Source organism: Barbus barbus, assembly GCF_936440315.1.
Source record: "Barbus barbus genome assembly, chromosome: 37".
Lineage (NCBI taxonomy): Eukaryota > Metazoa > Chordata > Actinopteri > Cypriniformes > Cyprinidae > Barbus > Barbus barbus.
The window spans coordinates 27,857,560-27,873,891 of NC_136715.1; the positions used below are offsets into that span (position 1 = coordinate 27,857,560).

The 16,332-nt window shown below is 39.2% G+C and overlaps 3 protein-coding genes across 4 annotated transcripts in view; all 3 read left to right on the forward strand.

The window, feature by feature from the left end:
- Positions 1–2,740, forward strand: part of cnbpb (CCHC-type zinc finger, nucleic acid binding protein b) — a 5,229-nt gene extending 2,489 nt beyond the window's left edge. The window contains exons 2-5 of the mRNA XM_079396703.1: positions 1–63; positions 141–206; positions 1,103–1,301; positions 1,371–2,740. The exon at positions 1–63 is cut by the window's left edge and continues 49 nt beyond it. Of these exons, the coding sequence (XP_079252829.1) occupies positions 1–63; positions 141–206; positions 1,103–1,301; positions 1,371–1,488 (446 nt within the window). The 3' untranslated portion in view covers positions 1,489–2,740. The remainder of the gene's footprint in view (positions 64–140; positions 207–1,102; positions 1,302–1,370) is intronic.
- On the forward strand, positions 1,969–12,195 carry LOC306857047 (pre-mRNA-splicing factor ISY1 homolog). Of its 2 annotated transcripts, none has more exons than XM_079396701.1 (11): positions 1,969–2,228; positions 5,469–5,491; positions 5,573–5,624; positions 5,706–5,771; positions 5,892–5,934; positions 6,014–6,126; positions 6,946–7,063; positions 7,249–7,371; positions 9,708–9,826; positions 9,917–10,003; positions 11,186–12,192. In XM_079396701.1, the coding sequence occupies exons 1-11, from the start codon at positions 2,139–2,141 to the stop codon at positions 11,291–11,293; spliced, it is 942 nt and encodes a 313-aa protein (XP_079252827.1). In that variant the 5' UTR covers positions 1,969–2,138; the 3' UTR covers positions 11,294–12,192. The 2 variants fall into 2 exon arrangements, with proteins under 2 accessions (XP_079252827.1, XP_079252828.1); XM_079396702.1 differs by lacking the exon at positions 1,969–2,228 and adding an exon at positions 2,834–3,717 and having other exon boundaries at positions 11,186–12,195.
- Positions 12,196–12,439: 244 nt separating this feature from the next.
- The window catches only part of nuf2 (UF2 component of NDC80 kinetochore complex), a 35,058-nt gene continuing 31,165 nt past the window's right edge, over positions 12,440–16,332 (forward strand). The window contains exon 1 of the mRNA XM_079396383.1: positions 12,440–12,574. Coding sequence (XP_079252509.1) covers positions 12,524–12,574 — 51 coding nt within the window. The 5' untranslated portion in view covers positions 12,440–12,523. The remainder of the gene's footprint in view (positions 12,575–16,332) is intronic.

Consider the following 16,332-nt stretch of genomic DNA (forward strand, 5'->3'; position numbering starts at 1 on the left):
ACTGGATCAAGAACTGTCCGAACGCCGGCCGCGGCCGTGGAAAGGGTCGTGGCCGAGGGAAAGGTAGGAGCCCGCTGTGCTGTTGAAGCAGCTGTTAGCTGAGCCGATGGATGAATAATGTGCTTCTCTGCTCACGCTAGATCTCTTCTGCTATCGCTGTGGAGAGCCGGGCCACGTGGCGAGGGACTGTGAGAGGACCGAGGATGGTGAGGACGTGAAATCTGTGCTGTGATTGCAAACATTTCTCATATCAATCAGAACACTCAGAAAAATTGGTATTAAAAACATTTTTCAGTCAACTTCACAATTACAGTTGACACATGGATTTAAACACATCTGGCTCATTTTGAATGGTTCAACAGTGTGAAAAAAACTTAAAAATTACTGTCTAAACTCTTTTTAGTCAGCAATTCATAGTAAATTTCACAAATTACACAGATATGGCAAGTAATGCATTGAATTAAACATTCAGCAGAAATACTGAAATGGTAACACTTTTTATTTTAGGGTCTCTTAACTAGTTGCTAATTAGCATGCATATTACTAGAGGGAAAAGTCACAGTCAATAGAGAATAAGTGTTCCCTATTCTAAAGTGTTACAACTGAAATAGTATTTTTTCAGTTTTATTTACAACTCTAGTTTTAAGTTTGAATGCTGCCAAAAGAGTAAAATTCAATTTGAAATATGTAAGGTATAGTGTTCACATCCAGTTATTGGGTTAGTTGATGTGATGCACTCTTAAAACATTATTGTGCTGTGAAAAATATTTTTCAAAGTAAATAAAGTAGATTTAGTGTGGTGCTTTCCTAGAAAATAAAATGTAGTCTTTTTTTTTACTGCAAATTTAATTTTGAATTCAATGTGCTATTTGCTGATTGTAATTTGTGCGATTTATAAACAATTTCTAACTAAAATTAGTGTGTATTCCACATGAAAAAGTTGACACTGTTAAACTACTTCAGAATTTCCCATTTAATTCAAGATTACTATTACTAATTTAAGATTGTTATTACAGAAATATATGTTTAAGCCCACATCGCTCATCCCTAGTGTGTGTGTGTGTGTGTGTGTGTGTGTGTGTGTGTGTGTGTGGTTTTGCAGCGTGCTACAACTGTGGCAGAGGCGGCCACATCTCCAGGGACTGCAAGGAGCCCAAGAAGGAGCGTGAGCAGGTCTGCTATAACTGTGGCAAAGCTGGCCACATGGCCCGCGACTGTGACCACGCTAACGAGCAGAAGTGCTACTCCTGCGGCGGCTTCGGACACATCCAGAAGGGCTGCGAGAAGGTCAAGTGCTACAGGTGAGGCCCGATCCTCAACGCTTCAGGTGCTGATGAGCCGCGGCTGACCTGTGCTTCTGCTCCTCTCAGGTGCGGAGAGATCGGCCATGTCGCCGTTCAGTGCAGCAAGGCCAGCGAGGTCAACTGCTACAACTGCGGCAAGTCCGGCCACGTGGCCAAAGAGTGCACCATCGAGGCCACCGCTTAGTCCCGGCTCTCCATCGCCCCTCCTTTTTCTGATTGATGGTTGTATTATTTTCTCTGAATCCTCTTCACTGGCCAACGGTTGGCTGATAGAGGCTATTCCCAGGCCAGTGAGCTCTTGACATGTAAAAGGAGGAAAGGGGTGGAAAAAAACTTTCCACTTTCTGCATTTAATACAAAAAATGTTTATGTTTAGTTTGGTAGAGGTGTTATGTATAATGCTTTGTTAAAGAACCCCCTTTCCATGCCACTGGTGAACAGGGATGTGTGAGATAGGCCTCTGGAGGCTCGTGGACCACGGCCTCGGAGAGATCAGGAAAAAAACATGGTAAAAACAAACCATACCGAGATCAGGGAAGCGCTCGCTTCTGAACGATTAGCATTTTTTGTTTTATGGATGAGACTGAGGTAGCCTACGAGCGATTGACCTGGAAAAGCAGCACAGGACACATACGGTCGGGTCTATCCGGGCCAAACCAGCAGTACGCAGCTATGTGGAGAAAACAACGACAAAATACAAATAAAAATCAGACGTAACGTGTAATATAAAGCAAGCAACTTTCTAGCTTATTCTGGAAACCTTGTGTAATAACGGTTTCAGAGCATGAAATCCTTTGTAAACATGGGCAGTTTGGTCAGCCGTGATCCCAGGCGATGCCGCACGGATGGAGTTCAGGTCGCTCTATCCACGGGGAAAACTTCAATAAAAGAAGGAAAAAACAGATTTGGAGTTACAGAAGAAAGGTGAATGTTTTCACACAAATCAAAATGTTATTTTTGTACAATATCACTTAGACTACTCTAATAATGATAATAATAAAAAGAAAACTTTAATTTGCTTGTACTCAGTTTTTAAGTCGGAAGGTGAATGCAACTGAAGTTCTAGGACATAGAAATGTAATTTTAAACTATCAATAAATCTGGAGGAGGAAGGGGTGTGAAGACGAGTTTCTTTTCTGAGTGGTCTCTTCATTACAGGAATACGCACAGTTTTCATTGTTGTTTTGGTTTATAGATTGCATTTTTGATTTCTGGCCATCTGTGGCCTCTCGTAAGAGAAGTGTCTGCACGTTTTGGTCATATATTGTCTCTTTGTGAGTGCTGAGCCCTATACTGGCCATGTCAGATCTCATAGCATTGATTTAAATTTAAATTTTTTTTTAATTTTTTTTAAGTGTGTATTACACATTGGGATTTTTTTAGCAAATTTTTTTTTTTTTAATTATAAATAGTAATAAAACAAGTTGCAATCTCTTCTTTGGTTTCCAGCCAAAAATGACTATTGTTTTGATGGTTGGCGTGACATCTGAACAAACAGCTGTTTTTCTGCTGACATGAGGCCTGACCGTGGAGCCAATGCCTCTTTAGTCTACTATGACAGCTATTCAGAGCCGAAGCGTCAGGAGATACGTTTATAGTTCCATGCAGCAGCTGGTCTGGTCAACCCTAACTTAAGGAATGAGTCCTTGATCATCAGTTTACTATAGGCCTGAACATAAACACTAATGGATGCAGTTACAGAAAGAAATGCAATGAAAGCGAAGCAGGACTGAAGTGTGCCGCTGATGTCATGAGACTAGTGCAGTTTATAGAGGCTTTATTTGTAGGTGTGAGGAGCTCGGGTTACTGCGGATCAATAAGAGCGGAGTATAGCTGCAGTGCATCTGGGTTCTGCAGCTCTGGAGCTGAACACACAGAGAACTGAGCGTCCGAGAGCATTCCGGCCTGCAGGATTGATGAGGCGCAGATCTCTCTTACATGAGTTCATGTAGGGATAATGGACATGCCAGAGCACATTTACAGCATGATCCGAGTTCAGAAGATGAGGACACTATCACATGATTACAGCGCTAGACTCATCTGAGCACTAGAGCACATGCTAGTTCACTGAAGACATCCAGAGAACGGTTTATCTTAGAACACGGGTTTGGACTTTATCATTTGTGTGACGTCATAATATTCAGAGTTAATGAAATCCTCCGGAAGTGTTCTATCTCTGGCCGCTAGATCAAAACATCTTTTGCGTTTACTCTCTTTCTAAAGGTCTTTCGATGTATTACCAGTTACAAGTTACTACCATGAGTATAATAACTTAATAAACAAACCCAGGCGCGGCGCTTGTTTGGCGTGTCATCGCCTGGCGCCGGAAGTGGTCCGGTGTAGCGACACGTCATCTTCATGCGTCGCTCAGCGTTGAGCTCACGCAGGATTGAACATCTGAGATACAAACATGGTAAAATAAATATTCTTTAAATATATCTAGATAATGCATTTTAAATGATCGTACTTGTCTTATTATAGATTTATAAAAGTAGTTGACTCGCTTTTTGTGAGAAATTAGTTCATCTTCTATCATAAGAAGCGAAACTCGAGAGCAAAGCCATTTTTCTGACAGAAGTTTGTTTAATAATCATCTGTAATAATCAGATCTGATGATTATAGGGTCAGTGGGGGGTTCAGATAAACGCGTTATATCGGTTATAGAGGAGCATGTGTATATGATTATATAGATATAGATGACCTGAGCAGGGCTACTCTGGTTTAGGGCTCACTCGCATCCTTCGAGGTCAAAAGTGACCGAAGCCTTGAAATTTAACTTTTAATTTTTTTTAGGAAAATCAATGTAATATATTTTTGTTCAATAATACTTTTTATTATGATTTTGAGGGAATTTTATGATACTATGCAATATTTATACAATTTTAATGAGCTATTTTCTCCATTAGAATTAATATGCATTTTTAAAATTTTTCATTTATTTTTTTACTTATTTTTTTAATAAACGCAATATTTCACATTAAAATAGAGTAAAGGCATTTAAAATCAAGTGAGAATCTGGCCATCTGAAGGCATTAAAAAATAAAACCTTGTTTTAACCCTAACCCTTCTTGTATAGCACCCTATATAGAGATATACAGAGGCTTTTGGACTCCTGTTGTTTATTAGACATCATTTCTTAATAAAAGGTTTTGCATTTAGAGATATATCTAGATATTCTAAAAGATTAGATGAGGTGAGGCACGAGCCGTGTGTGTGTGTGTGTCTGTGTGTGTGTGTGTGTGTGTCTGTGTGTGTGCACGTGTGTGTGTGTGTGTGTGTCTGTGTGTGTGCGTGCACGTGTGTGTCTGTGTGTGTGTGTGTGTCTGTGTGTGTGCATGTGTGTGTGTGTGTCTGTGTGTGTGTGTGTGTGCACGTGTGTGTGTGTGTCTGTGAGTGTGTGTGTGTGTCTGTGAGTGTGTGTGTGTGTGTCTGTGAGTGTGTGTGTGTCTGTGAGTGTGTCTGTGAGTGTGAGTGTGTCTGTGAGTGTGAGTGTGTCTGTGAGTGAGTGTGAGTGTGTGAGTGTGAGTGTCTGTGTGTGAGTGTGTGTGTGTGTGTCTGTGAGTGTGTGTGTGTCTGTGAGTGTGAGTGTGAGTGTGTGAGTGTGAGTGTCTGTGTGTGAGTGTGTGTGTGTGTGTGTGTCTGTGAGTGTGTGTGTGTCTGTGAGTGTGCGTGTGTGTGAGTGTCTGTGTGTGAGTGTGTGTCTGTGAGTGTGAGTGTGAGTGTGTGAGTGTGAGTGTCTGTGTGTGAGTGTGAGTGTGTGTGTGTCTACTTTGCACTCCTGATATTCCAGACAGTCACCCCTTGATTGCTGCACACTTTTTTTTCTGACCAGTGGCTGATTTGTAGTTTGTATCACCAAAAGATTCACTGACTTTTCACATTTTTTCGTATTTCCCATTCATTTCCTATGTAATTTACTAAATATCTTCATGGAACATGATCTTAATATCCTAATGATTTTTGTCATAAAAGAGAAATGTATAATTTTGATCCATACAATGTATTGTTGTCTATTGCTACAAATATACCTGTGCTACTCATGACTGCTTTTGTGCTGCAGGGACACAGATATATATATATATATATATAATTACGTGTTAAACAGAAAATATGAGCAATTAAACACATCCTGCTTTAATGAACTATTGCTGTTTTCATTTGTAGGCCCGAAACGCAGAAAAGGCCATGTAAGAGTCTTCTCTCGTCTTCATGAATATTAAGAGTTTGAGAGCAGAGTGTTGTATTAAAGCTGTTCTTGTGCTCCGCAGGACGGCCCTGGCCAGGTTTCGTCAAGCCCAGCTCGAGGAGGGAAGGGTTAAGGTCAGTTTATTATCTGAATGCTGATGTGATGAGGCATCTATATTATATCTATGTGTTCACCGGATCATATGACATCCACAGGAGAGAAGACCTTTTCTAGCGTCGGAGTGTAATGAGTTACCCAAAGCAGAGAAGTGGAGAAGACAGGTCAGAAATCACATCCACATCTTTCAAAGTTGTGCTGATGTATATAAGTTAAGTGCTATGCTGCATGTACATATTAGCTCACGGATATGTGGTTTAACCACTGTTTTCTTACACTTCTAGATTATCAGTGAGATTTCCAAGAAAGTGGCCCAGATTCAAAATGGTGAGAATGTGAGAGGAAAAGAGACGATGAAAGTGTACCGGTGTCATTCACTGTCTGAACTCTTGCCTGTGCTCCTCAGCTGGTCTGGGGGAATTTAAGATTCGGGATTTAAACGATGAAATCAACAAACTGCTCCGAGAGAAAGGACACTGGGAAGTCCGGATCAAGGAGCTGGGAGGACCGGACTATAGGGTGAGAGTTTGGTCCATATCATCTCAGGTCATATCACAGCTAACGACAGATGGATGCTGTATTACAGATGAATTACTCATGTATATTCCTAACTTCATCTGTTGTGTTCGAGTTCTTAGCATCTACAGTGAGGTCTCAAAATCTGAGACCACCAGTGAAAATACTGCAGTTTTGCCTTTTTCCAGTTGAATCAAATTCAATTAGCATAATAAACTGATCTGAAAAACTAATACGAGAACGTTTCCCTGTTTGGTGTGTGTTTTATGTTAAAGCTGACACGAACAGAACTAACAGGGATAAACATTGAGTGTTGTTCAACTCAAGCGCTGCCATCTGAGAAACATGACAGCTTCTCCTGGTTTGAGCTGCGTTTATCAGCTCGCAGCGCCACGCAAACACTCGTATCCCAGCGGAAGAAGTGCTGTGAGAATCTCTGATCTAAGCCAATCAAGCGGGGCTGACAGTAACGCTAACTAATGATATAACCATGGTGTTGTGGCAGAAATAGTGGAATGTTATTACATTATTCATTTCAATCTTTTGAGAGAAATTCCAGCACTGTTCAATGGCTATTCAAGCTTTCACACAGGTGTTTCCAGCTCTTTAAAGCTCCAAAATGATCCAGTTTCAATGTTATTTTTAATGGGATCACCAAAATAAGCTTCGTGCTGAACAAACACATTTCAAATTAAACAATATATCAGATAACTAGGGATGCACAATATTAGATTTTTGCCAGTATGCTGATATTTTTAGTTTGAGCTGCGCTGTATTAACCCTATGGCAGTGTCTGATATGCAGTTCTGTTTGTGTTTCTAGAGAGTGGGGCCGAAGATGTTGGACCACGAGGGTAAAGAGGTTCCAGGAAACAGAGGATACAAGTATTTTGGTGCAGCGAAAGACTTACCAGGAGTCCGAGAGCTGTTCGAGAAAGAGCGTAAGTTCATCTAATAACTGCTGATCGGCTACTGTCTGTTAATATCAGAGCTGTGTGTGATCATATGCTGTAGCCGAGGGGTTAATGAGATTTCTGGTTTAATAAAGATGATGTGAATTATTGCTGTCAGTGTGTTTGGATGAACAGTTTGTTTAACTGAGATCCGTCTGATTTCTCCGTCGCAGCTGTGCCAGCTCCCAGAAAAGCACGAGCTGAGCTGATGAAGGACATCGATGCTGACTACTACGGGTACAGAGATGAAGACGACGGCGTTTTAGTTCCGTTGGAGCAGGAATATGAGAAACAAGGTGGGCAAATTCTACCAAACAGCGGCTGTGCTGAGCACTACGGTTCTGGTTTTGGTTTTTAAAGCTCGTATTAGAAGCTGGTAATGTAAGGGCTTTTGTTTTCTCATTTAAACAAGTCCTTCAGCCTAAAATCAGAACTCCCTATATATTTCTTCATTTAGCAGACAATTTTATCCAAAGTAATTTAGCAGAAACAAGCCAACAGTACTTAACTAGAGTGTGGTGAGGTAGGTTAGTTATTTACTCGAAGTAAGAACATTGCGGGATGTGCAATTTTGAGCCATTTTTAAGTATTATGTAAAATGAAAATACTAAAGAACAAAATGGGAAAAAATGTGTAGCAGAATATGGAATAAAAACACATTAGCTCTGAAAAGTTTTGATTAATTATGTATTTTTTAAATGTTTTGAAAGAAGTCTCTTCTGGTCACCAAGACTGCATTTATTTGATCAAAAATACTGTTAAAACTAGGGATGCATGATATGATCAGAATCGGCCGATAATGGCTTTAAATGTAAATATCGGCATCGGCCCGATATGAAATATTATCCAGATATGTCTTGGCGATAAGAGGAAGGGGTTAACTCGCATGCGTTCAGGGTGTGCTAGTAATTAGATCACGTCAGCAGTGTGGCTCATTCTTGAAGCAAAGTTTTGTCTGAATGACGATTAGATTGACTATTTTGGATCTCTGCATTTAATCTGTGAAAGCAGGTACAGAATGAAGGTTCGGTGTGTGATAGAGTAAACAGTAATAGCCTCCCCCGGGTCCTAAGACCCGCTCAGTAGGGAGCTTTAATCTGTAGGGGGCGCTGTTGGTCTACTTCTAATTAAATTAAAAGTAAAATAGCCTACACAAATAACATTTAGACTGTGTTTCTGATTAAATAAAGTGTATTAAAATAATGAGTATATTTTGATTTAATGGTCAGAAGCTATAGCTTACATGGGGGGAAAAATCACAAACATGACACTTGTAAATTAAACAATTTTATATATACTGATTTATTCATTAATATGTAATATGTTTTTTTTTTTTAAACAAATCATGAGCTCTAAAAGATTTTCAGAATTTTTACAACTCTGTTGTTTTATACCATCTACAAATGTTAAATCTTAATATAAAATGCTAAATTAAGAATCAGTGAAAACTGTTTTCAACAATGATTATAACGAGCAGGAAATTTCTGAAGGATCATGTGACACTGAAAATTCAGCTTTGACTAAAGAAATGACAAATTTGAGATTCACATAACTAAATAATTGTTTAAATTGTAATGATATTTTGAAATAATACTGTTTTTACTGTATTTTTCAGTAAATAAAAGCAGCCTTGGTAAGCAGAAGAGACTTCTCTCAAAAACATAAAAGTCTTAATTTTATTCCAGACGAATCACTGGTTTGTGTTTCAGGGCTGTCAAAGTTAACACATGCAGTTATGGGATTTTGGTAATTATCTCATTTAATAGTCCAAAAAAAAGTGCTACTATGGGACAAATAGAGTATAATGATTGTGACGTAACCGATTTATTCTGTTTTGTGATCTGTATTTTATTTTTTAACAAGCTGTAGTGTTTCTCAGAAATGGCCAGACTAGGACTCCTCTATCAGGAAAAGTGGATTATGAGACGCTGATTTATAAATCAAACACAAATGATGCATGTAACACGAATAAAAGCATTTAATTGTCATCAAAGCTCAACAAGTGATCCATAGAAATATTAATTGATGCATCTTTACTAATGTAAACATGTCAGTAAATTGAGAGTGAAGTTGTTTTATTATTAATATTATTTGTTGATTGTCCAGTTTATTATAAATAATTGCACATCTGTTGGAGTCAGGAGTAAATCAGCCGCATCGATCGCTCGCTGTACTTGAGTTAGTTACTGAAGACCCTGAAACTAGACTCACGCGCTGGCATCATCTGGATGAAACGCTGCTCTGTGTGTGTGTGTGTGTGTGTCTGTCTGTCTGTGTGTCTGTCTGTGTGTGTGTGTGTGTGTGTGTGTGTGTGTGTGTGTCTGTGTGTGCACTACAGTTGTGCCATTGTGTGCTGATAGCATCTGCTGACATGTGTTTCCCATTTGTGTGTGTTAAAGCCAATGCTAGACACGCAGCAGGTTTGATGAGAAGCATCACTGTGCAGCTGACCATCCACATGATGACTGCTGGCCTCCACATCTCATTCACTGAACCCTTTAAACTCGTCATACGCTCTAGAATTACTGTGTGTGGGGTATATTGTAGATTCAGGTCATATAAGACTCTTCTTGTGCCGCTTCCTCCGAGCTGCTGTAATGTTTGCGTATGAATGCTGATGTGTTTCTGACAGTCATCGCAGAGGCTGTTGAGAAGTGGAAGGCAGACCGAGAAGCTCGACTAGCTGTCAGTGGAGGCGTGAAAGACACCGAAGAGGAGGAGGAGTATATTTATGCTGTCAGAGACGAAGAGGTAAACATTTGAATGCATGCCGCTCTGTTTATTTGATTTCTACCCCATTATTCCTGTCATCTGTCTCATCTCATGATGTGTTCTGAGCAGTCTGATGATGAAGCAGGAGAACAGATGGAGGGAGAAGAGGGTTCACAGTCCTTCATCTCTCATGTTCCTGTTCCCTCGCAGAAGGAGGTTTGTTCAGATCAGATCATGTTAACCACACACTTGCGCACGCACACACTTGCGCACGCACACACTTGCGCACGCACACACTTGCGCACGCACACACTTGCGCACGCACACACTTGCGCACGCACACACTTGCGCACGCACACACTTGCGCACGCACACACACTCGCACGCACACACACTCGCACGCACACACACTCGCACGCACACACACTCGCACGCACACTCGCGCACACACACATGCTCACTCGCACACACACACATGCACACTCGCGCACACACACATGCACACTCGCGCACACACACATGCACACTCGCGCACACACACACACACATGCACACTCGCGCACACACACACAATGCACACTCGCGCACACACACACACACATGCACACTCGCGCACACACACACACATGCACACTCGCGCACACACACATGCACACTCGCGCACGCACACATGCACACTCGCACACATGCACACTCGCACATACTCACTAACACACAGACACACACTCTCTCATACTCGCACGCACACACACTCACATACACACACACACACACACGTGCACGCATGCACTCTCACACAAAAACACAAATAAGTAAATAAATAATAATATTAAAAAACATGGTTAAGTGTGCCTAAAGAGAAAAAAAAGCATCATCCAGAAATTAGGGGTGTGCACCAATAGTCAAATAATCATTCTAGTTGTAAAATTCAAACAGTGTTTTTGAGACATAGGCTTCCTTTAAGTTTAAGTAAGAGAACTTTAGGATATAACAGAACCTTATCATGAACAGAACCTTGTTCAGAAGTGACAACTTGATTATTAAACTATAGCATCTTTCATGAGATGAAACCAGCATGTCCTTCCAAACCCGTGTGATTTGCATGAATACACAGTTTATAGCCACCACATCTGTAAAGGGAGAACAGCATCATAAAAATAGTCCTTATGTGTTTGTGCACCATATTTCAACTTTCTAAAAAAAAATAGTAATTTATTTTTTGATGATATAACTTGAGTAAACATTTAACTGCAGCTGTGTGAATAAGAGCTGCATGAACACTCTTCACCAATCTCCTCCTGTGTTAGAATGACAACATTTCAGTTTTTGGGTGAATGGTTTTTCTTTAATAAATGGCAGCCTTTAATAGCCTTAAATGCGTTAAATGTTGTGTGTCAGATCGAGGAGGCGCTGGTGAGACGGAAGAAGATGGAGCTGCTGCAGAAGTACGCCAGTGCGAGTCTGATGGCCCAGAGCGAGGAGGCCAAGGCTCTGCTGGGGTTATAGTGCATCGGTGAGCTTTTACACAGCCGCCAATCTTCATGTGAACGCTGAGCACAAGATGACCATTATTTGATCACATGGCTGTGTAAGAAACGGACCGGATGTGTTTGGAGATGCATATTTAAGGCACACAAAAGCTGAAATTATGTGTCCAGCTTGACTTGACACGGTCAGTTTGATGCTTATTATCTGTACACTTAATATTTCATTAAGCTGCCGTCTTTTGCTAATTGGTTTCTGAAAATGGGAAAAACAACTCAATTTGTTGAGAACTGCAGTACAAAAATCTCTGTAAATATTTTGTATGCGATGTTCCCTTCTTGGACAAATAAACAGCTTTTTTTTTCTTCTACTGTTAAAATGTTTTTGTCACTGTCTCAGTTTAAGTAAGGTCTAAACTAGGCTCTGATGAGAGACCGTGTGGTTCATGTGACCAGCCAAATAAACCAGTCACGTTTACACGGTCAGCTAAATCTAATATCCTCCTTCACCCAAAGCAGCCTGTTCTGCACTGGAATACAGTCAGATATGTAATTATTTATTGATGCACTGCTGAGATTTAATGGCTCTTATGTGTCCACCGCTGGTTTAGGACTTCATATGGACACCTTTTGCTGTTCATATTTAGTCAATATAATGTTATAATAACTCATTAGTAGTAGAGGTGCTTGTTGTTTGTGTGCAAAACAGTTAGCAAATAAATACAGAATGCACATTTAAAGTAAAAGCAAGAAAACATTTCTTCACCTTGTGATAATATCATTTATTTTTTATTTTATTCACAAAACTGTTCAGATGGCCTTCTTTATTTTGGAATTACGTTTTTATATATATATATATATTTACAATCAATGCCACACTGTTTCAGAAGACATTCTGTAATAAAGTAATTATTCAGTATCAGCTGTAATCCTCACATCGTCATTATTCACGTTTCCTTTAAACAGACATTTTAAAGCAGAGAGTTATGTGATGACGTCACTAGTAGCCTACAACAGTAGTAGGCTGTTTCGATTGGGACACGCTCCAAATCACCCTGTTTTTCTCAAACGACGACGCGAGCCTCGCGGTGACGTCATGCCGGGCGGGAGGTGTCACATTCCCTCAGATGTGCGCTTCCGGTTCGGAACACCCTCCTCTCTTGCGTCACATCGCGCCGCTACAAAAGCTGATGGAGCTCCGGCACGCAGTCGAGACTCGAGAGCGGATCGGACCGGAGCGCGTCGCGTCGAGATGTTCAGAGACGCGCTGCTGAGGACGGCGCGACGCGGGCTGTGTAGTCAGGTAACGTTACACACATCTGCAGCAGCGTCACGTGATGTTAGTGAGCGTTACACAAAGGGAACGCGTGTTTATGGGTTTAGAGCACACTGTGTTCAGAGCCCTAGTTACACTGCGTTGTTCTGAGCAACACCCTATTGATCTTATTATGATGAATTACAGATTATATTCGGTGTCTGAAATACAAAACAGACTCATTATCAATATGTTATTAATAATAGGTTATGGTTATTAGTTTTGTGATGTGTTTCTACACGCTTCTCATGTCAATCAATGGCTCTTATAAACAGAATAATTAAACATTATAAATAACTCTGGAGCACAAGACCAGTCATAAGTGTCCATTTATTGAAATTGAGATTTCTACATCATCTGAAGCTGAATAAATAATATGTCCATTGATGTATGGTTTGTTATGAGAGGACAATATTTGTCTGAGATACAACTATTAGAAAATCTGGAATCTGAGGGAGCAAAAAAATCTAAATATTGAGAAAATCTCCTTTAAAGTTGTTCAAATGAAGTTCTTAGCAATGCATATTACTAATCAGAAATGAAGTTTTGATATATTTACAGTAGGAAATTTACTAAATATCTTCATGGAACATGATCTTAATATCCTAATGATTTTTGTCATAAAAGAGAAATGTATAATTTTGATCCATACAATGTATTGTTGGCTATTGCTACAGATATACCTGTGCTACTCATGACTGCTTTAGTGCTGCAGGGTCACAGAGATATTAGTTTAGCTGAAGAACAGTGTTTGGTTCTTGTTATAGACCCATCATCCAGATTTAACACTGATTGAGCACAAAAGGGTCTAAATCATTATCAGTGTATCTTTGCTCCATACAGTGAAATTACACAATATTAAACAATCTGATAATAACAAATGTGCTCAAAATTGCTGAAATTGAGCAAATACATATTTTACAGAGTATTAGATCATAATTGACTCAGGGTTGTTATAGTTAACTAAAACTGAACTAAAAAAGAAAGAAAAACATTTTCATTTTCAGTCAATATTTTTTACTATCTATATTTGCAGTGCATAATAATTTTGGGTAACGTTTAACATTGCTTGAGGTATACAGTAGATGAAAATATATGAATTTTTTTAATGTAGGTGTTCGTATTGCTCAGTGAAGTTGTCAGGCTTTCAGAGTCTGTGTGTGTTATCACTGTCTCAGCAGTTATATAGCTGAGCACACACACACACACACACTCACACACACACACACACACTCTCACACACACACTCACACACTCTCACACACACACTCACACACACACACACACACACACACTCACACACTCACACACACACACACACACTCACACACTCACACACTCACACACACACACACACACACACACACACACACACTCACACACACACACACACACACACACACACACACACACACACTCACACACACACACACACACTCACACACACACACACTCTCACACACACACACACACACACACACATACACACTCTCACACACACACACACACTCACACACACACAGAGTGAAACTCGACCTCTTCCCCAAACACACTGAAGATGAGGAAACGCGTCTGGAACTGCATCAGCTAATACATATCATGCAGGTTCTGTGGTCTTGCTTTAGAGATCTAGTCTTCTGTCAAACACAAGAGCTGAGAGAACATCACAGGAGCTCTCTGCAGCTGTTTTATTTGAGCAGATTGACCTGAAGTGACCCTAATCCTCGACAGAAAACATCTTACCACAAAACCAGGGACTGCTGTCCAGCAGGGGTCAAGTGTGACGCAGCATGGTCTTCTCTGTGTGTAATCGTGTGCATCTAATCTGCCTCGGGAAGGAAAAGCTTGGAAAGAGGTTATGCAGTGTGCGTTTGACTTAGTACTTCATACAATTTTATTATATCTTTATCTTTATGCATAATTATATGTTGTAAATACATGTTGGTAATTAATTATATTTTAAAAAATATTATAATATTGATTTTTACTTATTTGTGTAATAACACTATCAAAGACAGCTTAAATTAAACTGGCCTGACATTCTCTCAAAACATCTCTCAAGTGAACCGAACCCGTCGTGAATCGGTCCTGATCAAATGTGACCGCCGCACCTTTAGACCGTGTCGCTTTATGACCGAATCTCAGGACAACATTTACACCCCAAAGTCAAAGAAGTATTCATTCAAAAGTAAAAAATGATCATTTACCTGGTTTAGGGTCATGAAGATGTTTGGCATTGTGACATCGGTGGAGGGGAGTATTTGTCCTGTAATTATTACAGTAATATATATACATATACAGGTCATTCTACAGAATTGGACCAAAGTCAGAGTTGGAAACATATTTTCCAAAAAATGTGTATGTATGCAAATGATAAAATATCCAATAATTGTGTGGTTAATTCTCATATTGTATTTTCAGAAAGCTTTGGAATATTTGTCTCCACCGAAACACAGTAATAATAATTTGATTAGAAGGTTATATTGACCTATTTTGCTTCTACAGCTAGATTGTAAATATATTGTTTTGCTATTACAATTGTTCAGAGGTAAATCACTAACAATATTTCAAGTGTAATTTATGAGATTTGTTGTATTTTGAATCCAATCCAAAGCAAAACATTGCATCATACTGGTTTGAAAGTGAAGGATTCATTAGTTTGAACATACATCGAACCAAAAACCATCAGCATCTCAGTTGATCAGTAAACTCAGTATATACTTGATCTGGGACAAAACCTCCCATGCTTCAGTAATGACATGACAGAGTTGATCTCACATACGCTAACACTACTAACACTAGTAAAAAAGTCATATTTAAAATGCATTTATTTCATACCAAGTACAGTTCAACTCTATTATCATATCACTAGAGGCTTACTGATAGAGAAATGATAATTAAACTTTATTTGGAGTACTGTTTGAGCTCAATGCACATTTCTTAATATTAAGCCTGCAAAGTGTTTTAATATCACTATTGATGAGGATTGTACGATCTCTGAATATTATCAGTCTTTAAATGCAAGATATTAAAGTGTACCTGAAGTATACTTCTGCACAATCATTTATACTTCAGTATATCTTTAGTTGGACTTCAGCACTACTTTCACACAATTAAAGTGCATTAAACACTAAATGAGTTGTTCCAGTTTAGCAGACTTCAAGTTTACTAGTTTAGTATAGTAAAGCTACAACTGCAGAGTATTTCATTAAATACAGAAATATGTATTTGTAGTATACTTAGCATCAAATAAATGTATTTAAATATATTCTAGTATATTTATTTTTCACTTGGGGAAACATACTAAAATACATATATATATATATATATATATATATATATATAAAGAGAGAGCAAATCTGTAGTGAATGGTGTGAAAAGAGTCACTCAGTCACTCATGGTTTGCTTTATGTAACAAACACTTTCATTGTGATACCATGTCATAAGTAATAGAAATAAATATTTGTCTTTCTATTCAATTCTTTGAATTCAGAATGTAATTATTATGGGTTTATTGTATGTTTTGTTGTGTTTACACTGCTTCCATGCAGGTTTATTATTATTAAACATAACTAAAATTGAACTAAAAATGAATTAAAACTACATAAACATATTTTAAAAACCTTTCAGAATTATGGGACATGTGGTAATAGCCCAGCTCAGAGAGACGAGTCTCCCTGCTGCTCTTGAGGCCAGCAGGATGCCCTCCAGAAGATAGGAAACACCCCTGGCAAGTGTGCTTTTGG